We start from the raw sequence: 21,301 nt of genomic DNA on the forward strand, positions 1-21,301 counted from the left end.
AAATAAAGTTTGATATATGATTTGATTAGAGGAAAACCTGGTTCAGTCTGCTTTCCCCCAGACATTATTATTATTATTATTATATTACACTGGGAGATAAATTCACATTTCAGTAAGACAATAAACCTAAACACAGGCCAAATCTTCACTGGAGTTGCTTACCAAGAAGACAGTGAATGTTCCTGAATGGCTGAGTTACAGTGTTGACTTACATCTATGGCAAGATCTGAAAATGGTTGACAAGCAATGATCAACAACCAATTTGACAGAGCTTGAAGACTTTTTTTAAAGCATAATGGGCAAATGTTGCACAATCCAGGTGTGCAAAGCTCTTAAGAGACTTACCCAGAAAGACTCATCTGTAATCGCTGCCAAAGGTTTTCTGTGTTGACTCAGGTGGTTGAAAACACCTCAAGATATGTTTTATTTTTACAAATGTTAGATTTTTTCTTACGCTTTGACAGACTATTTTGTGTAGATTAACAAAACATGACAAATCCATTCTAATCCCACTTTGTAACAACATTGTAGAGAAAGCCACGGGGTGTGAATACTTTCTGAAGGCACTGTATGCCAAGGTGTATTGAAGCTGTTCTGGCTCGTGGTGGCCCAACGCCCTATTAAGACACTATGTTAATGTTTCCTTTATTTTGGCAGTTACCTGTGTATACATACTGTACATCTCAAGTGACTTTCTTTTTGTGTGTTGTTTCAAGTTACCTCTTAGCTAGTATATTATATCTTCTTAAATTGGCAAGAGCTAACCAATAAGTGTAGGGTGATTTGTATTGTGTATTTTACATAAAAGATGAGGAAAACTGGGAAACTTTTATATTTATAAAGGCATATATTAACATTTAGTTTGTCGTAATGATGAAAATATAGGAACTATTAAAGACACGTAGTTTGGTTTTCTGAATATTTCAGACTTGAGCTCAGGCTAGCTTAGTGTTGTTTTCTTAAAATTTGTGGCTTGTCTTTTAAATTAATAAACTTTTTCTTGTTGAAAATAATTGTCATTGCTGTTGTATCTCAATGAAGTTGTCATAGAGAATGGACACACGGAGAAGATGAACGGATAAAAGCAGTGGGCGTGTTAGTGATCACCTGCTGTATGGCGAACGGTGGCGATTCAACTTGTAGAATTGTCGGGAAATTAACGGCACATTCTGGTGAGAGGCAATAGGACAACCACCCGCTGCTTAGAAGAAATATCTACTCAAACCATCTTTTGGACTTTTTTTCCATTATTCTACAGTCAATACAGTCCCAAAATGTTTTGAATGTCAGCAGTCAAGTGTTCAAGATAAATGATACAAAACTTAATGTGACAAGTGACACTTGTGGTGTGTTCAAGACAACTGGGAGCTCTGAGAAATAATGACGTCAGTGATCTTCAGGTTGGAAAGTGAGTTCTAGAAAGAGTTCAGTGTTCCCAAATTGGATGACTGTTAAAAACATGTTTTAAAAACAATGTTTTGCATGTCAGGTTATGTCTTACCAGTGGACTAATATAAAAATACCAAAAGATAATCTGAGTGGATTTCTCCTATAAGGATGCGACCAACATCCCAAAATCTTGCTGTGATAACACCAAACAGAAATTATACACATTCAATATAATACATTTTATTTCCATTAATAATAGGTAGAAATTAAGGTAAATAATGAGCACTGTTTCCTTAGCCTACATTTCATTTTCTAACTTTCTTTAAAACATGGTCATAATTAGGTAGCAAAATGAGTATAAAATATTTATAACTAAAAACTGACAAGTAATCCAGAACCTGGTCTTAAAAACATGTATTTACAAGTTTCACATGACTGCTATGACTCATTTACAGGTTTCATATGGGTCTATTTGGTATCAATATGGCTTCAGACTTTCCTCCAATATCTCTAAGGAATGTTATCACAAGTCCAGGGTGATAGCAGTATCGCAATACTCGTTAGTGTCATGGCAAGGAAACAAAACACAAAGCAGATTTAACTTCTTTAGGAAAATAGCCCTAGGAAAACACAAACATGTTGTCATCCAGAGTTCTATTTATTTTTTTCTCTCCAAGCTATAGCAAAATATTTTCCATACAGCAGGTTTTTAAAAGGATCAAAGAGTTTGCTTCATGTTTTCATTTTTACCATGGGAAAAAATATTGCGATATTGGTATCATCACAGCCCTTAAGTCAATTCTTCCAAGTCATAAATACAGAACTTATAGTGGTGGAGATAAAAAAAAAAGGACCGAAACTGAAATGTACAACCGGCATCTGTCTCGACATTGAGGCATCTGAAATATTAGGTCAGTGATGTGAACAACATCTTCCAAAAGCTCTGGATCACACTCATTGCTACAAAAGTTGAATATTCTGAGACACACATACCTACTTTCAAATATAAATGTGGAAACCACCCTCACACTGCATATCGAAATACATTTTCTAAACAATCAACAAGACACAACATACTGAAAACAAGCACATGAAAAGCAAACCAATAAAGTGCTAATTTAAGCTAATGTCGTTTAAAAAACATAGCATTGACAACTCAAAAATACAGTATATAAACTGACATGAATAGGAAGGTATGAAAATAGATATTTATGAATAGAAAAAAAGAGAATGAAAAGCATCCATGAGTCATGACTGTGTATCCTGATTCTGAGGCGAGTAGAAAACGGATTCATGAGCTGGTATCTTCAGAGCGGAAACTCTGGCTGGCTGTGATGCCAGCGGGTATAAAATATAAATCATATATATATTCTTCTGCTCTCTCATCCCATTCAGCACAGCAGACAGCGGGATGATAAATAGTTAAGATGGACTAGCCTACGGGGCATGGGCAGTCCATCAGTCAGTTCAAGGGTTGGCTGGCTATGGACAGTTTGTGAATGTGTTGCAGTTCTATAACTCAGTCCAAGGGCTGAGGGTCAGCAATGGGCATGGTGTGCAGCACCTCATCCAGTAGCTGCAGGGCCCGGTGGAGATGGATCTCAATCCAGCACGGTGTCTCCTTGATGCTCTGCCGGGGGTAGTCAGGCCCCCAGCCCTTCACAAAGCTCATTCTCAGGATACACAGCCTGCGCAGGTCGTCCACTCCTATACCCGCAGCCGCAGACATACCTGGAGGATGGGGGTTAAAAACACTCAGTGGTTCGAGGTTGTAGTTTAGTGCTACAGTGAGGGAAAAAAGTATTTGATCCCCTGCTGATTTTGTACGTTTGCCCACTGACAAAGAAATGTTGAGTCTATCATTTTAATGGTAGGTTTATTTGAACAGTGAGAGACAGAATTACAACAAAAAATCCAGAAAAACACATGTCAAAAATTTTATGAATTGATTTGCATTTTAATGGAGGGAAATAAGTATTTGACCCCCTCTCAATCAGAAATATTTCTGGCTCCCAGGTGTCTTTTATACAGGTAACGAGCTGAGATTAGGAGCACACTCTTAAAGGGAGTGCTCCTAATCTCAGTTTGTTACCTGTATAAAAGATACCTATCCACAGAAGCAATCAATCAGATTCCAAACTCTCCACCACGGCCAAGACCAAAAAGCTCTCCAAGGATGTCAGGGACAATATTGTAGACCTACACTAGGCTGGAATGGGCTACAAGATCGTCGCCAAGCAGCTTGGTGAGAAGGTGACAACAGTTGGTGAGATTATCCGCAAATGGAAGAAACACAAAAGAACTGTCAATCTCCCTCGGCCTGGGGCTCCATGCAAGATCTCACCTCGTGGAGTTGCAATGATCATGAGAACGGTGAGGAATCAGCCCACAACTACACGGGAGGATCTTGTCAATGATCTCAAGGCAGCTGGGACCATAATCACCAACAAAACAATTGTTAACACACTACACCGTGAAGGACTGAAATCCTGCAGCGCCCGCAAGGTCCCCCTGGCTCAAGAAAGCACATATACATGCCCGTCTGAAGTTTGCCAATGAATTGTTATGAAAACTTGAAAATTGTCCCTAATTAACCGGCCATTCCGATTAATCAGTCGATCTCTAGTCTGAAGTTTGCCAATGAACATCTGAATGATTCAGAGGACAACTGGGTGAAAGTGTTGTGGTCAGATGAGACCAAAATGGAGCTCTTTGGCATCAACTCAACTCACCGTGTTCGGAGGAGGAGGAATGCTGCCTATGACCTCAAGAACACCATCCCCACCGTCAAACATGGAGGTGTTAACATTATGCTTTGGGGGTGTTTTTCTGCTAAGGGGACAGGACAACTTCACCGCATCAAAGGGACGATGGACAGGGCCATGTACCATCAATTCTTGGGTGAGAACCTCCTTCCCTCAGCCAGGGCACTGAAAATGGGTCGTGGATGGGTATTCCAGCATGACAATGACCCAAAACACATGGCCAAGGCAACAGAGGAGTGGCTCACAAAGAAGCACATTAAGGTCCTGGAGTGGCCTAGCCAGTCTCCAGACCGTAATCCCATAGAAAATCTGTGGAGGGAGCTGAAGGTTCGAGTTGCCAAACGTCAGCCTCGAAACCTTAATGACTTGGGGAAGATCTGCAAAGAGGAGTGGGACAAAATCCCTCCTGAGATGTGTGCAAACCTGGTGGCCAACTACAAGAAACATCTGACCTCTGATTGCCAACAAGGGGTTTGCCACCAAGTACTAAGTCATGTTTTGCAGAGGGGTCAAATACTTATTTCCCTCATTAAAATGCAAATCAATTTATAACATTTTTGACATGCGTTTTTCTGGAATTCTTTGTTGTTATTCTGTCTGTCACTGTTCAAATAAACCTACCATTAAAATTATAGACTGACCACTTCTTTGTCAGTGGGCAAACGTACAAAATCAGCAGGGGATCAAATACTTTTTTCCCTCACTGTACATTAGACAGAATGAATCACTCAGTTATTCACCACCTGCTCGGGGGAATATAGAGTTTCATATCTGAGACAGTACATACACTTCCCCATTTCTGTGAGGTCCTGAGATGCTCTGAGACAATACAAATGAATATATTGCTGGGCAGACAGGTTAAAGGATGAATAGTATGTAGAGAGACTCACTAATGGCGGGCGCGATGCCTCCCACAGAGCCAGGCCCGGGGATGTTTCCAGCCACGGCTGCTGCCTGTGCTGCGGCTGCCACCTGGGCTGTGGCTGCCTGCTGCTGCATCTGCCTGTGGCACTGACGCAGGTCAAACACCTGCACATCACAGGGGGGAAAGCCAGGGTTAGGGCCTACACACAATAGGGTAGAAGGGATAGGGGTTCAAGGAGGGATGGGCATCTGAAATAACTTCACTATTCAAATCATATTACATTTTTTCCAGATATCCAGATTGTCAAAATTAGGGCTGTGCCGAGTACTCAGACAAAACGGAGAATGGAGAATGTTACAAATACGATTATGACATGAGTATTTTTGGTAATTATCTGTGTTCAGAAAAAAAGGTCATTTTCAGCTGCCAGCACACATCTCTTTCACTCAGTGTGAAGCGCTGTGCACTTTAAACAATTATTGGCTAGTTCTTCTGTCTGGGTATCGGATGAGCCTGCTGCAATGATTGGATCAGAACAAGCCATTTTCCCTCTGCTCTCATTTCCCCACAGACACACTGGTGGCTCTGTTTCACTCAATCAAACGTCTCAGGGCACAAGTATCCTCTTCTCCAAACATTGTGTATGAATCAGAATTCGTAGCTAGTCGTTGTTCAATGCAGTTATTTCCTGTCGACTTTGCAGAGGCCATATGGTAGTTTTTGTCTGGCTACTTGACATTGTTCAGTAGACTAGTTTGTCTGTTCTTATAATTATTCCATTGCTGACGATATCTGTATTTATTACGGATCCCCATTAGCTGCTGCCAAAGCAGCAAAATGAAGGCAGTTTATACAATTTTAAAAACATTACAATACATTCACAACACACTGTGTGTCCTCAGGCCCCTACTCCACCAGTACCACATATCTACAGTACTAAATCCATGTGTATGTATAGTGCGTATGTTATTGTGTGTGTGTGCATGTGTCTGTGTCAATGTTTGTGTTGCTTCACAGTCCTCGCTGTTCCATAAGGTGTTTTTAAATCTAATTTTACTGCTTGCATCAGTTACTTGATGTGGAATAGAGTTCCATGTAGTCATGGCTCTATGTAGTACTGTGTGCCTCCCATAGTTTGTTCTGGACTTGGGGACTGTGAAGAGGCCTCTTGTGGCATGTCTTGTGGGGTATGCATGGGTGTCCTAGCTGTGTGCCAGTAGCTTAGACAGACAGCTCGGTGCATTCAACATGTCAATATCTCTCATAAATAAAAGTAGTGATGAAATCAATCACTCCTCCACTTTCAGCCAGGAGAGATTGACATGCATATTATGAATATTAGCTCTCTATGTACATCTAAGGGCCAGCTGTGCTGCCCTGTTCTGAGCCAATTGCAATTTCCTAAGTCCTTTTTTGTGGCACCTGACCACAGGACTGAACAGTAGTCAAGGTGCGACAAAACTAGGGCCTGTAGAACCTGCCTTGTTGATAGTGTTGTTAAGGCAGAGCATCGCTTTATTATAGACACACTTCTCCCCATCTTAGCTACTACTGCATCAATATGTTTTGACCATGACAATCTAGGGTTACTCCAAGCAGTTTAGTAATCTCAACTTGCTCAATTTCCACATGATTTATTTCAAGATTTAGTTGAGGTTTAGCGTTTAGTGAGTGTTTTGTTCCAAATACAATGCTTTAAGTTTTAGAAATATTTAGGGCTAACTTATTCCTTGCCACCCACTCTGAAACTAACTGCAGCTCTTTGTTGAGTGTTGCAGTCATTTCAGTCGCTGTAATAGCTGATATGTATGCTGATAACTCAACGCTATACACAGACACTCTGGCTTTACTCAAAGTCAATGGCATGTCGTTAGGAACAATTGAAAAATCAAGGGGCCTAAACAGTTACCCTGGGGAATTCCTGATTCTAACTGGATTATACTTGAGAGGCTGGAAGTAACACCCTCTGTGTTCTGTTACTTGTCTAACTCTTTATCCACATTATAGCAGGGGGTGTAAAGCCATAACACATCCGTTTTTCCAGCAGCAGACTATGATCAATAATGTCAAAGGCTGCACTAATGTCAAAAGCTGACATTAATTTAATCACCTCTTCCACACTGACTTTACTGACCCGGCATCTGTGGTAGAACAGTCAGAAGCAGCCTTGTTATGTCCTGTACTCGTGCGCCTGGGTAGCACAGGGTTTTTGCCTTGGGGACCAAGATGTTTCTCACCATAGAGCTGCCTATGATGACAGCTGGTGATGTTGAATGGGTCAGTCTCTCAGGCAGCCTCGAGGTCTAGTGGGGCTGGGAGCTCCGAGGATCTGAACCCAAAGGTAGAAGCCACTGCAGAGGGAGACAGAATCGAGGACAAAGATGTAGGTACCTCCGGATCCGATCTTGATTGGGAAGCCACCATGGACAAAGGCGCCAGAACCTCTGGCACCAGGGCAGCAAAGCTGTTTCTGGTCTGTGTCAGTTCCGGGCTCAACATCTCCATGGAGACCCCCGTTGCCAGAGGACGCTTTCTTCGACTTCCACGGCGAGTGATATACCTCCATGGGTCGAGAGCAGCTCTGTTCTCCAGGGAAGGGGGAGACCCCTTTTGGCATGGAACCCTGCCTAGGCTCCGGCCAGTCGGCTGTGGAGAGCCGACACGGCAGAGAAACTTTCACCAGACCAGAGCGGCGTCTGGCTACTGGGGTGGAAGAAAAAGAAAAAGTAGGTGAGTGTGGGTTCCCCAGTAGTTTATGTAGCTTGCTTGCTAAGAGTAGCTACTTCGCTCCTGTAGTCCTCCGCAAGCAAGCAGTTGCTGTCGTTATGTCGTGATACAAGCTCATGCTTGCTTGCTATTATTTATTCTCACCTAGGCATGTTCACCGAGCGACAGATTATTAGAAAATAGAAATAAAAGTAGATAGTTTACAAATGTAGCATAAGTGTTGGGAGAGAAATGCTTTTCTCCTCTCCAAAGTGAAACAATATATGGGACAAGCGAATTAGCCTACTTTCATCTAAATAAATGCAGGGAGTAGTAGCCAACCATGCTATTTATTAGTCTATTTTCTTGATAATTGAATAGGAACAATTAAGTCAATCATGTGCATTTTGATCTGCCGGTGTTGTTTGCAAGGCTTGGGCGGTATACCGTCTATCAGGGTATTTGGAAAAAGCCATGTGATGGGTTTTCAATACCTTCAAAACTATTTACTTTAAGTTTTTCTATGAATTTAGATATTTGTAGCTACTTTTTAAAGTGAATACCTGCATTCAACTTGTGCAATATGTAAGGAGGTAAAGCGGATTGCATTCTTCATTTCATGTCACATTATGACGCTTACCATAGTTCTCCAGAACAGTTGAGCCAGTCACCTGCTTGTTTGTAAATAGCACTACTATCACAGCGATACTGTGAACCATCAGATCCTCCTCTCCACCCTCTCCGAGTTGGGCATCTCCGGCGCGGCCCACGCTTGGATTGCGTCCTACCTGACAGGTCGCTCCTACCAGGTGGCGTGGCAAGAATCTGTCTCCTCACCACGCGCTCTCACCACTGGTGTCCCCCAGGGCTCTGTTCTAGGCCCTCTCCTATTCTCGCTATACACCAAGTCACTTGGCTCTGTCATAACCTCACATGGTCTCTCCTATCATTGCTATGCAGACGACACACAATTAATCTTCTCCTTTCCCCCTTCTGATGACCAGGTGGCGAATCGCATCTCTGCATGTCTGGCAGACATATCAGTGTGGATGACGGATCACCACCTCAAGCTGAACCTCGGCAAGACGGAGCTGCTCTTCCTCCCGGGGAAGGACTGCCCGTTCCATGATCTCGCCATCACGGTTGACAACTCCATTGTGTCCTCCTCCCAGAGCGCTAAGAACCGTGGCGTGATCCTGGACAACACCCTGTCGTTCTCAACTAACATCAAGGCGGTGGCCCGTTCCTGTAGGTTCATGCTCTACAACATCCGCAGAGTACGACCCTGCCTCACACAGGAAGCGGCGCAGGTCCTAATCCAGGCACTTGTCATCTCCCGTCTGGACTACTGCAACTCGCTGTTGGCTGGGCTCCCTGCCTGTGCCATTAAACCCCTACAACTCATCCAGAACGCCGCAGCCCGTCTGGTGTTCAACCTTCCCAAGTTCTCTCACGTCACCCCGCTCCTCCGCTCTCTCCACTGGCTTCCAGTTGAAGCTCGCATCTGCTACAAGACCATGGTGCTTGCCTACGGAGCTGTGAGGGGAACAGCACCTCAGTACCTCCAGGCTCTGATTAGGCCCTACACCCAAACAAGGGCACTGCGTTCATCCACCTCTGGCCTGCTCGCCTCCCTACCACTGAGGAAGTACAGTTCCCGCTCAGCCCAGTCAAAACTGTTCGCTGCTCTGGCCCCCCAATGGTGGAACAAACTCCCTCACGACGCCAGGACAGCGGAGTCAATCACCACCTTCCGGAGACACCTGAAACCCCACCTCTTTAAGGAATACCTAGGATAGGATAAGTATTTCTTCTCACCCCCCTTTAAGATTTAGATGCACTATTGTAAGTGACTATTCTACTGGATGTCATAAGGTGAATGCACCAATTTGTAAGTCGCTCTGGATAAGAGCGTCTGCTGAATGACTTAAATGTAAATGTAAATGTAGCACAATGGGAGAAAGCGGAAGCTGGTGAGTCCATAGTGGTCTGTCTATTGGCGATACTAAATCATGTTTGCCATCCGATATATTACAACGGCTTTCTGCCAAAGTCAAAGGGCTCTGGATGAGTCATTTTTTCCCTATGCTTCTTACATGCATTTTTTTTCTCCTCCTCTGCTCTGCGTAAAGATGCTGCTCTTTCTCCAGAAAAGCATGCATCACAACTTTGTTCATTTGCATAATTTATCTCGTTCACTTTTGCTTGTAAATGTCCACACATTTGGTAGCTAATAGCTACGCTTGTATAACTTTGAGCTGGATGACCATCTTTGCAATTAGTTTGTTCATTTTCATGTGTTACCATTTAGCTATTAGTTTGTGCTAATTTTGATATCATTCTGGTAAATGAGGACATGCGTTTTTAAAGGCCCTTTGTGTGTTATGCCGGTAATATCGTAAATCCTGGCATGAGACTATATGAAAATCTGGATACCTCCCAAGCCTAACATTTACCTTTGAACAATGTGTGTGAATGAGTGAACGAACACAACGATGCGCTCTGAGTGATAGAGGCACTTGAGGTACAGTACCAAGTCAAAAGTTTGGATACACTTACTCATTCAAGGGTTTTTCTTTATTTTGACTTTTCTACATTATGGAATAATAGTGAACACACAAAAACTATGAAATAACACATATGGAATCATGTAGTAACCAAAAAAAATATTATACAAATCAAAATATATTTTATATTTGAGATTCTTCAAAGTAGCCACCCTTTGCCTTGATGACAGCTTTGCAGACTCTTGCCATTCTCTCAAACTGCTTCACCTGAAATGCTTTTCCAACAGACTTGAAGGAGTTCCCACATATGCCGGTCATCTGGTGCAGCACTCAATCAATCACTCTCTTTATTGGTCAAATTGCCCTTACACAGCCTGGAAGTGTGTTGGGTCATTGTCCTGTTGAAAAACAAATGATAGTCCCCCTGCGCAAACGGCGTATCGCTGCAGAATGCTGTGGTAGCCATACTGGTTAAGTGTGCCTTGAATTCTAAATAAATCACTGACATGGTCACCAGCAAAGCACCCCCACACCATCACTCCTCCATGCTTCACTGTGGGAACCACACATGCGGAGATCATCCGTTCATCTACTCTGCGTCTCAAAAGGACACAGCTGTTGGAACCAAAAATTTGGACTCATCAGACCAAAGGACAGATTTCCAACGGTCTAATGTCCATTGTTTGTGTTTCTTGGCCCAAGCAAGTCTCTTCTTCTTATCAGTGTCCTTTAGTAGTGTTTCTTTGCAGCAATTCTGATTCATGCGGTCTCCTCTGAACAGTTGATGTTGAGATGTGTCGGTTACAATTTCTGAGTCTGGTAACTTCATTAGTTATCCTCTGCAGCCGAGGTAACTCTGGGTCTTCCTTTCCTGTGGCGGTCCTCATGAGAGCCAGTTTCATCATAGAGCTTGATTGTTTTTGCAACTGCACTTGAAGAAACTTTCAAAAATCTTAAACTTTTCCTTTTTTTTTTTCACTTGTTTTTTTTTAAACCTGAGCACTTATTGCTGCAGGAGGGTGAGATGGTGGTTCTCGGCTGCTGTTTCAGTGGGCGGGGGAGGGGCCGCTGTGTGTGAGACGGGGGAGCAGGGCAAGCAGAGAGTAAGAGAGACTTGTAGCTGCCATTGGTTATTTATCATCCCATCTGATAGTGCTGGTATTGACTGCACAGTAGACAAGCTAGCTAAGATAGCCAGCTAGCTACTACATTTTTCTGAGCTTTCTTTCTTCCTGTCCTAGTCTACAAATGAACACCCACAGCCTACCTGTTGGCCTAATCTCTCTCATTTAGCTCACTTTTAATTTTAATTTCATCTTGCATTGATTAAAGATCTCTCACTTCACTTGCTACACATTGAGCCTCTGACTGTAGTGCGGCTTCGATTGGCCAACCAAAACAACAAGATTAAAAGGTTTGTTTTAATAAATTCAAGGCCCAGTGCAGTCAAAAACATGTTTTTTCTGCACTTTATAAATATTTTCACACTGAGGTTGGAATAACACTGAAATTGTGAGAATTATGATAATGCCCTTTAAGTGTAAGAGCACTTTGAAAAGACCACCTGAAATCTTAGTCTGTTTGGTGGGATGGAGTTCTGGCCTACTCACTCAGACCACTCCCAGACACATTTACTTGGGAAATTGCTCTTTGCTAAGAAGCATTTTTTTTTTTCCCCATTTTGATTTGAAACAAATCACAGTTAACCAGAAATGATTTGATAGATATAAAAACAGCTGCATTTGACCTTTAAGAATTTAAAAGGCTGTGGCAGCGAATAGGGAATTTTCAACCCGCCCTGCCGGAAACCACTTTCTCAAAGCTACGGATCACGTTCTGTGCATTTGTTATTTTACGCAACAACAAAAAAATCTACGTAGCTGCTGCTCACTTCCCCTCCCTTCATGTTTCTCTCTTTACTCTCTACCTCTTCTGAACCATGATGATGTAGCCTACTGTATGTCTCTGCCTCATATTTCTGAACAGCTGAAATAAAAACCCTGCAGCGATTTGAACAAGCATTCAAGGCCATTATGGAGGCTACAAGCTTCCCTGTCTGTTGTGACGGATATTGCAGATGCACATGCAGGACACAGTCCCTACACATTGCATTAGAGAAAAAACTATCTGCATTTTGTGTTATGATGTAGGCTAATCTTTATAATTGCTGTCATATTGTAGCCATTAGCCAGAGTTACATGGAATGCATTAGTTGCAACATGTCGACCATGTCCTTTATGTACAACATGAAGTGTGTAGGCTACACCAGACAAAGGCTTTCATCGCCAACCAAAACGCAGCGGAGCACTGAGCTGCAGCTATAAAGCTGGCATAAAAAAAATCCTGCACTAGAGCAGAAATCTCAATCTCAATCAGAAAATCTGGAACCGTAGTCACTTCAGAATTTTAAATGCCATGGTATATCCTTGTACGTAATAATGGCAAATTGATCATTTAGTTTAGACCAAGCCTTTTCATTGTTGAAATAGACCAATCTTATTTCTCTAAAAATGTATACTTACGGTGCATTCAGAAAGTATTCAGACCCCTTGCCTTTCCCACATTGTTACATTACAGTCTTATTCTAAATGTTCCTCATCAATCTACACACAATACCCCATATTGACAGTGAAAACAGGTTTAGATTTTTTGCACACTTAAAACTGAAATACCTTATTTTACAGAAGTATTCAGACCCTATGAGACACGAAATTGAGCTCAGGTGCATCCTGTTTTCATTGATCATCTTTGATATGTTTCTACAACTTCATTGGAGTCCACCTGTGGTAAATTCAATTGATTGGACATGATTTGTAAAGGCACACACCTGTCTATAAAAGGTCCCACAGTTGACAGTGCATGTCAGAGCAAAAACCAAGCCATTAGGTCGAAGGAATTGTCTGTAGAGCGCCGAGACAGGATTGTGTCGAGGCACAGATCTGGGGAAGGGTACCAAAACATTTCTGCAGCATTGAAGGTGCCCAAGAACACAGTGGCCTCTATGGAGATTGGAGAACTTTCCAGAAGGACAACCATCTCTGCAGTACCAATTTATGGTAGAGTGGCCAGACGGAAGACAGACGGAAGCCACTCCTCAGTAAAAGGCACATGACAGCCTGCTTGGAGTTTGCAAAAAGGAACCTGATGGACTGTCAGACCTTGAGAAACAAAATTCTCTGGTATAATGAAACCAAGATGGAACTCTTCGGCCTGAATGCCAAGTGTCATGCTTTGAGGAAACCTAGCACCATCCCTACGGTGAAGCATGGTGGTGTTAGCATCATGCTGTGGGGGGATGTTTTTCAGCTGCAAGGACTGGGACACTAGTCAGGATCGAAGGAAAGATGAACAGAGCAAAGTAGAGACAGATCCTTGATGAAAACCTGCTCCAGGGTGCTCAGGACCTCAGACTGGGGCAAAGGTTCTCCTTCAATGCGACAACAACATGACCAAAACAATGCAGGAGTGGCTTCGGGACAAGTCTCTGAATGTCCTTGAGTGGTCCAGCCAGAGCCCAGACTTGAACCTGATCTAACATCTCTGGAGAGACCTGAAAATAGCTGTGCAGCGACGCTCCCCATCCAACCTGACAGAGCTTAAGAGGATCCGCAGAGAAGAATGGGAGAAACTCCCCAAATACAGGTGTGCCAAGCTTGTAGCGTCATATCTAAGACTTGCTTCAACAAAGTACTGAGTAAAGGGTATGAATAATTATGGAAATGTGATGTTTATTTTTCATACATTTGCAAAAATTTCAAAACCTGTTTTTGCGTCATCATTATTGGATACTGTGTAACAATCCCTAGATAACAACAGTCAAACTGAATGGATTTTAACCTGTTTTGAAACAATAAACCTTCCCAAGTGGTCAACTCTCAACTTTGTCACAACAATAAGAATAGAAGTATAATAATATTATTATTAATAAATAATAATAAGTACACAACCTCAATGGAATACATTAGAATAATACTGAAATAAAATCTGTCACCTTGATATAGGCGCTGGGGTAGATCTTGTGCACTGCGTCTCCAGGGGCCCGTCCTGCCTCCCTGTCCAAGTAATAACTCTGCACAAATACTGCATGATCGCTAAGGCAACGCACCCACACGTCACCTTCCCCTTTACACTCCAGCTGCACCCCTTTACCAATGTGAAGTCTAAAGCCAGGAAGGAAGGAAAGAAGCAGACGGAGACAAACAGTAAAATAATAAATGATGTAAAAGCCTTCACATTTTGCCTCGGTTCTTTTTTCCAAACTATGAATGATGTTCTGCTTCGTCATTTCATTTAGCAAAGACATTAAATCATGACTTGTTCGATAAATCTTTCCTTTTTTCTATTTGATATGGTAGGTTCATGACTTTGGCCTGGGGGTAGGTTTATGTCATAAATACCTCTTCCCCCTTTTTCTTCTCTCTACCCTACTGATGTGACATTTGAAAACCCCTTGGTTAACATAGAGATTCTGGGAACATCAGAAGGTGGGGGGAAATGAACTAGATTCTGGTAATCCGACCAATTGAACATATGCGGTGGTACTTAATGAATATGATGTCAGTTCGGTTGTCATCCGCGACATGACAAACTCTACAGCGGAAAATCTGCACATTGTAGTTATCGGATTCACATGGAATTGTTGTTCAATATAAATGTTTGAATATAAAATTATTGGTGAAGAGATTAAATGTAATTTTAGCTTCCATATGAGAGATTTGGGTTTTCATAAGGTTAGGGCTCTGCTCATTCAGTGGCCCGCCCCTGTGAAGAGACATGGGTTATAAAACTATGAAAACACATCCTTCTCGCTCCACTATATAAAGCCTTGACGAATATGTAACCTCCTGTTCCGAGGATGTGAGGACGACGGTCCATACGTTGAAAGGACTAACATGTCAACTACAGAACTAAGCCAACCTCAGTGTGAGCTTTGGTTGCGAATGGGATGAACTTTGAACTCTTATTCACTACAGAAGTGATACCTCCTAGCCGTCGAGTTAGCAACAGCAGCTGCAACCGTGGGCTAGGAAAGAACAGACAGAGTATCCCGTCTACCACACAACGACGTTACTACAAAGTATTCAATTTACCACAAGAGACATTCTTTCAAAGGACAAAGGACTCGGTTGGGCAATACAGCCTTCCATCTACCACCAACTTACCAAAGCGCAGCTCAGAGTAAATATTTATTGCATTTTCCTTTTCCAAATGGCCGGTAATTTAGAATGCATGAAATACTGTATTTACGATAGAGACATCGCTTCTCCCTTTGTTGCTCAATCTTCCCGCTCTTTCACTCAAACCCATACCATTTTTTTGCGGTTACCAGCTGTCATATCTGTTCCAACCTCTAGGGACGTTTTCCTTCATGATATAATTTGTAATCAAGGTATGATTCATTCTGTGTATATGTAATTCTGTGTGATTCGTTAGGTATTTAGTAAATAAACAATTTTGTATTGCTGATTCAACTTGTTAGCCAGGATTCGTGAAGATAACCAAGAATTTACCATTTTCAGATGAGACTGAAATAAGGTGACGATTAATATTGACTGCTATTGATGTAAAATATTACTAGGTCTTTAAGAGTTTATTTGGAAGATAAAAGCTCTATAAATATTATTTTGTGGTGCCCCGACTTTCTAGTTAATTACATTTACATAATTAGCTCAATCAGGTAATATTAATTACAGAGAAAGGATTTTATAGAATAGCATGTCATAATATCACTTAATCCGCCATAGCCAAAGACACGACAGTAGAGTACCTAGCTCTCTCGATGGCCTCTGTCCTGTGGACGTTGCAGAGCTGGCCCAGGCAGAAGCGGTCCCCTCCTGAGGGATCCACGTACCCATCCACTGTCACCGTGGGGCAGCTGGCCGGAACCTTGAACGTCTCCCCCACCTGAACATCCATCTCAAAGTAGGCAATGGAGCACCAGTAGTCAGGGGCTGGAACAGAACAACACCACCACATTCAATTCACATGGTGTCTGTACTATTTCACAACACATACCGGATCAAATGGGGACACATACCGTACATACAGAACTAACTCTCTGAGTAACGTTTCACACAGACTCACCCGGATGATTTGAGATGGGTGGCTGGAATGCAATCTCATCGTTGACCATCCCTGGAAGAGAATGTCATGTAATTAAGACAACTGTGCTGTTTGGTGTAGTTTGTACTGCTCGGATCAAAGGAGTACAAATGAATGTTGAATGACTTAACATTGACTATTTGACATTATATGTGCACATTTACATCCTTTCTGGGAAACAGCTCTTTCCTTTTACAAGAACTCCATTTCTGCATTAGTTCAAGGTTAGCTTGTTCCTTTGAGGGATATATAATCTGTAAGGCTCAGATGTTGGCAGCACCCTTAGATATATGCGCAGAGAGGGGGGATAACACAGCCACTCACAGTAGTGTGGAGTGTGGGGCATGGGTTGGTGGTGCTGCAGGTGCCCATTCTGGTGGTGAGGCACTGAGGGGGTGAAGTTCCCATTTCTCGGCCAGCCTGAGGCGGCATCTGAAATCAGAACAATCACCAGTTGCATCAGACCATAAGCACAGATAGAAAATACCTTTCCCTAAAAATAACTCAATCACACTAAACACATACCTAATCAACTATAACAACGGCCTCCTGTCAGAGGCCTGAGAGGAATTCTATAACTGACCAAGGAGGAATTAACCCCCTAGAGAGACAATGTGGTAATGCTGAAAAGCTTTTTGAGAGAACATCCAGATTCTGAGAAGTAAATGGGGTTACTGTGAAAAGCAACAGGGCAGGAATTTGTGGGCTGGCGGAGGTACACTGAGTGTACAAAACATTAGGAACACCTTCCTAATATTGAGTTGCCCCCCCCTTTTGCTCTCTGAACAGCCTCAATTCGTCAGAGCATGGACTCTGCAAGGTGTCGAAAGCATTCCACAGGGATGCTGGCACATGTTGACTTCAATGCATAGTGTCAAGTTGGCTGGATGGCCTTTGGGTGGTGGACCCTTTTTGATACACACGGGGAACTGTTGAGCGCGAAAACCCCAGCAGTGTTGCAGTTCTTGACACACTCAAACCGGTGCGCCTGGCACCTACTACTACACCCCGTGCAAAGGCACTTAAATCTTCTGTCTTGCCCGTTCACCCTCTGAATGGTGCACACACACACCATGTCAAGGCTTAAAAATCCTTCTTTAACCGGTCGCCTCCCCTTCATCTACACTAATTGATTTAACAGGTGACATCAACAAGGGATCATAGCTTTCACCTGGTCAGTCTATTATTATTCTGTATTTTGTTATTTAACTAGGTAAGTCGGTTAAGAACCAATTCTTATTTACAATGACGGCCAAACCTGGACAGCGCTGGGCCAATTGTGTGCCGCCCTATGGGACTCCCAATCACGGCCGGATGTGATACAGCCTGAATTCGAACCAGGGACTGTAGCGACGCCTCTTGCACTGAGATGCAGTGCCTTAGACCACTGCGCCACTCGGGAGCAAATGTCATGGAAAGAGTTCCTAATGTTTGTTACACTCATCGTAGGTTTCCATTGTCATGGTCTATGGAAGGCAGATGAATGTGAGTGCTACCTGTAATGATTGTTTGAAAGTGCAGGTAATTTATGTGATTGTTCGTGACATAGGCAGTGTGAGTGCTAAGCTGTTACTTTTAGGCTGTTGGATGCAGGTGCCAACTCAATTTAATGGTGTTTGACAGGGCTTGGGTCAATTCCATTTAAATTCGGTAAATTCAAGAAGCAAATGGAATCAACCCCAAACTTGGTATTGTATGAAATGTGGAGGGCCAAGTGTGGGTGCTTACTGTGATGGTATGTGGCACTCTGTGCCAGGGAGAAGCCGCTCTGCCCCTGTGAAGGCCCTGGGCCTGGCCTTGAGGATAACTGCTGCAGCCCTTCCGTGCTATGGCTCCCTGACAGATGGCTGGACTGGGCTACAGAGGCAGGAGCAGGACGGGCCAGAGTGAGTGGGTAGGAAAAATATATATGCAAATACACACACACCCAGACCCAAACACTCCACAATACAGAGACACCCAAACAAAAGTGATTAGGAAGGACACCTCAGAAAAAGGAAAAAGCTTCTCAGCATGACCCTGACTGGGGTATGAGGGAGCCACTGTATCCTGTATTTATGTCAGGAGCGTATTCACCACACAATGAAGTGTTACATTTAAGGGGAGTAATGAACTGCAAGACAGGGGAGGGTTCAACACAATGCAGTATCTCACTTGAGGCTCCAGCATCGAGGCTGGAGAAGGCAGAGGTAGAGGCAGAGCTGCTGCCCTCAGGGTGAGGGAGCAGAGCCGAGCTGCTGAACAACTCCTGGGGACCCCCTGGTCTGGAGGGCTGGTGCTGGATGGTCTGGTGGTGGCCATCAGCACCAGAGTGAGATGGCTGCTTCTCAAATTCATACTCATCTTTGACCATGAGTGTGCCTGGTAGGGCAGGGAGGGTGAGAGGGTCAACATTTTGGGGAACTTCATTTGAATCCTCTGTTGTGAACTGCAAATTAATAGTACAGGGCAAGACCCTTCCTTACCTGAGCTTGAAAGAGTCAGTCCTGAAAGGTCTGTGAAGAGAAGTAGAGGCACACAAATAAGATCCAACTTAAAATTCAGAGGGGTTAAACAACAGTATTCAAGAGAGTGGAGAAAACAAATCCCACTCACCAATCCCTGGTGATACCACCCTCTCGTAGTGGTATGGGTTAACACACACATTGTCAGCTTTGAGGTCAAAGGCAAACTGGCAGTATTTCACATGCTTCAGTTCATTCTTGTGCAGGTCAGGCCACCGCCACAATGTGGCATAGATCACATGGGGGAAGCCTTTACGCCCTGCTACCTGAGAGCACAGAGAAGACGTGTTATGAACTAAGCACAGCAGTCATCTGGAGAAAATAGTTCAGCCCGTAATGTGAGTGTAATATCTTCTATCAGCAGGTTGGTATTCATTAGGCACCAATGGGACTGAAACAGGGAGGGACTACCTGAACTTGTCCAATAAACACTGTTTTTGGTGCAATAATATTAAATTACTCAGCTACCCCATTACCTGCAACCGTCCATCCAAGGTGCGCTGTATGGTGACACACTTGCTGGGGTGAGCTCCATTGGTGGTGATGGCTGTGATGAGAGAATCTAGCTCATCTTTCTTCTCCTTCAGTTTCTTGATGAGGCTCTCGATGGCTCGCTTGGCAAATGTCTCGCTCTCTCCACCCTGTCTGTGGCACATCAGGCTGTGCACGATACTCAAGCAAGCGTCGTTGCTTGTGGGGGTGTTTGTGATCGACATCTTTCTCACCGTTCTACAGTCTCTATTACTTGATGTTCAATCATATGCTTAATTCTCACTCCAGGAATGAGTCAAACACAATCTCAGAAGCCTTTTGCTAGGGTGAGAATGACATGTGTCCTGTTCACTCTACATACTTCGGGGTGTCCAGGACAGTCTGCAGTAAGGGAGACAGAAAATAATGTTAGTTGTACTAACTTGCTACTATTTCTGTGATTTCACGTCAATGCAGAAAAGCATTGCCTGACAGCAAATGAATGATGCCGACAAACGTTAGCCTGGTACTTTTCTATAAAACCTTAAGTTACAGAAACAAAAATATTACTTAGCTACAAAAACAAATTAACGTTGCATAAAACGCGTCAAATCGTGTCTAAGAGACTACCAAATGCCTATCAGTAGTAAGTTAACATTTTGGGGCGACGGGTAGCTTAGTGACTATTACAGAGCGTTGGGCCAGTCACCAAAAGGTCGCTGTATCGAATCCCCGAGCTGACAAGGTAAAACGCTGTCGTTCTGCCCCTGAACAAGGCAGTTAACCCACTGTTTCCCGGTAAATAAAGCATTTGTTCTTTAACTGGCTTGCATAGTTAAATAAAGGTTACTTTTTTATGACATCTTGACACATTTCCTAACAACTAGCTAAGTATGCTAACGTTAGTCGTTTACAAACCCAATGATGATGTGCTCCGTGTGGTTAAATTGTAAGTCAGTGGAAACTACATACAAGCAAAAAATAAGTAATAGCTATCTATTTATCGGACTTAAAAATACACACATTTCTTACCTGGGTGTCCAGTGTTTAGTACAGCCGATTATCACATAGCTAGTTACTTTAGCGACAGCTAAAGCTTGCTAACGGTAGTCGTCAACAAAACCAGTGTTTTCTGAATCGAATTTCAAGCCAATACTCGATTATCTTCTCGTTATGAGATATTATGCGACTGTATTTTACGTTTTTCAATTGTGCCAGTGACTGAACAAAACCAACATGTTTCCAATATACTCGTAAACAATGCTATAGCGCCAACTACACACATAAACTCCCTGCGACTCCAGTGAGTGCAGTGCCATTCATGTCAGCAGCAGGGGGCGCATGTTTTGTGAGCGCTTTGCTGGAGCTCAGTGGCCAGGCTGGTCGGCTAAAAGTTGGCCCTAGGGCTGATAAGATCAGTTGTGGTGTCATATCGTTTGTATGTGTTCATTCGATATTCCATTCATAACAGACACATGTAATTCAACATGTTAAACCTGTCTACAAACTCATGTAGAAGTGTTTAGTTCATCAGTTCTGCTCCTTGTTGTGTAGAGGCTAGACATTTATATTTTTCCCTTTTTTACCAGGTAAGTTGACTGACAACACATTCTCATTTACAGCAAAACAACATAGGAAGTTACAGGGGGGAGGAGGAAGAGGATGAATGAGCCAATTGGAAGCTATGGGGTTTTTAGGTGGCCATGGTGGTTTAAGGGTGATTTTGTGAAATTAGCCAGGACACCAGGGTTAACACCCCTACAATAAGTGCCATTGGATCTTTAGTGACCACAGAGAGTCAGTACACCCATTTAACATACATCCAAAGCAGCCTACACAGGGCAATGTCCCCAATCACTGACCTGGGGCATTGGGATCTTTTTATTTTCAGAGAAAATTGAGCCTCCTACTGGCTCTCCCATCCAGGACCAACCCTGCTTAGCTTCAGAGGCAAGCTGGCAGTGGGATACAGGGGCGGTATGTCATTTGTTT

The 21,301-nt window shown here is 43.1% G+C and overlaps 1 protein-coding gene across 3 annotated transcripts; it reads right to left on the reverse strand.

The window, feature by feature from the left end:
- Positions 1–1,786: 1,786 nt before the first annotated feature.
- LOC118391427 (mothers against decapentaplegic homolog 4-like) lies at positions 1,787–20,690 on the reverse strand. Of its 3 annotated transcripts, XM_035782810.2 has the most exons (12): positions 20,342–20,689; positions 19,315–19,711; positions 18,930–19,104; positions 18,800–18,829; positions 18,489–18,695; positions 18,063–18,191; positions 16,659–16,766; positions 16,317–16,367; positions 16,000–16,183; positions 14,224–14,392; positions 5,045–5,183; positions 1,787–3,120 (listed from the first exon to the last, which is right to left on the reverse strand). In XM_035782810.2, exons 2-12 carry the CDS (start codon positions 19,552–19,554, stop codon positions 2,909–2,911), a joined length of 1,644 nt encoding a protein of 547 aa, XP_035638703.1. In that variant the 5' UTR covers positions 19,555–19,711; positions 20,342–20,689; the 3' UTR covers positions 1,787–2,908. The 3 variants fall into 3 exon arrangements, with proteins under 3 accessions (XP_035638703.1, XP_035638704.1, XP_035638705.1); XM_035782811.2 differs by lacking the exon at positions 16,659–16,766 and having other exon boundaries at positions 20,342–20,690; XM_035782812.2 differs by lacking the exon at positions 18,063–18,191.
- Between the last annotated feature and the right edge of the window lie 611 nt (positions 20,691–21,301).

This window comes from Oncorhynchus keta, chromosome 12, assembly GCF_023373465.1.
Source record: "Oncorhynchus keta strain PuntledgeMale-10-30-2019 chromosome 12, Oket_V2, whole genome shotgun sequence".
NCBI lineage: Eukaryota > Metazoa > Chordata > Actinopteri > Salmoniformes > Salmonidae > Oncorhynchus > Oncorhynchus keta.

Coding starts and splice junctions, on each gene's coding strand:
- LOC118391427 (XM_035782810.2), bottom strand. CDS start 19,554: ATGTCGATCACAAACACCCCCACAAGCAACGACGCTTGCTTGAGTATC. Junction 19,105..19,314: donor CCTTGGATGGACGGTTGCAG/GTAATGGGGTAG, acceptor CTGTGCTCTCAG/GTAGCAGGGCGTAAAGGCTT. Junction 3,121..5,044: donor AGGCATCGCGCCCGCCATTA/GTGAGTCTCTCT, acceptor CCCATCCTCCAG/GTATGTCTGCGGCTGCGGGT.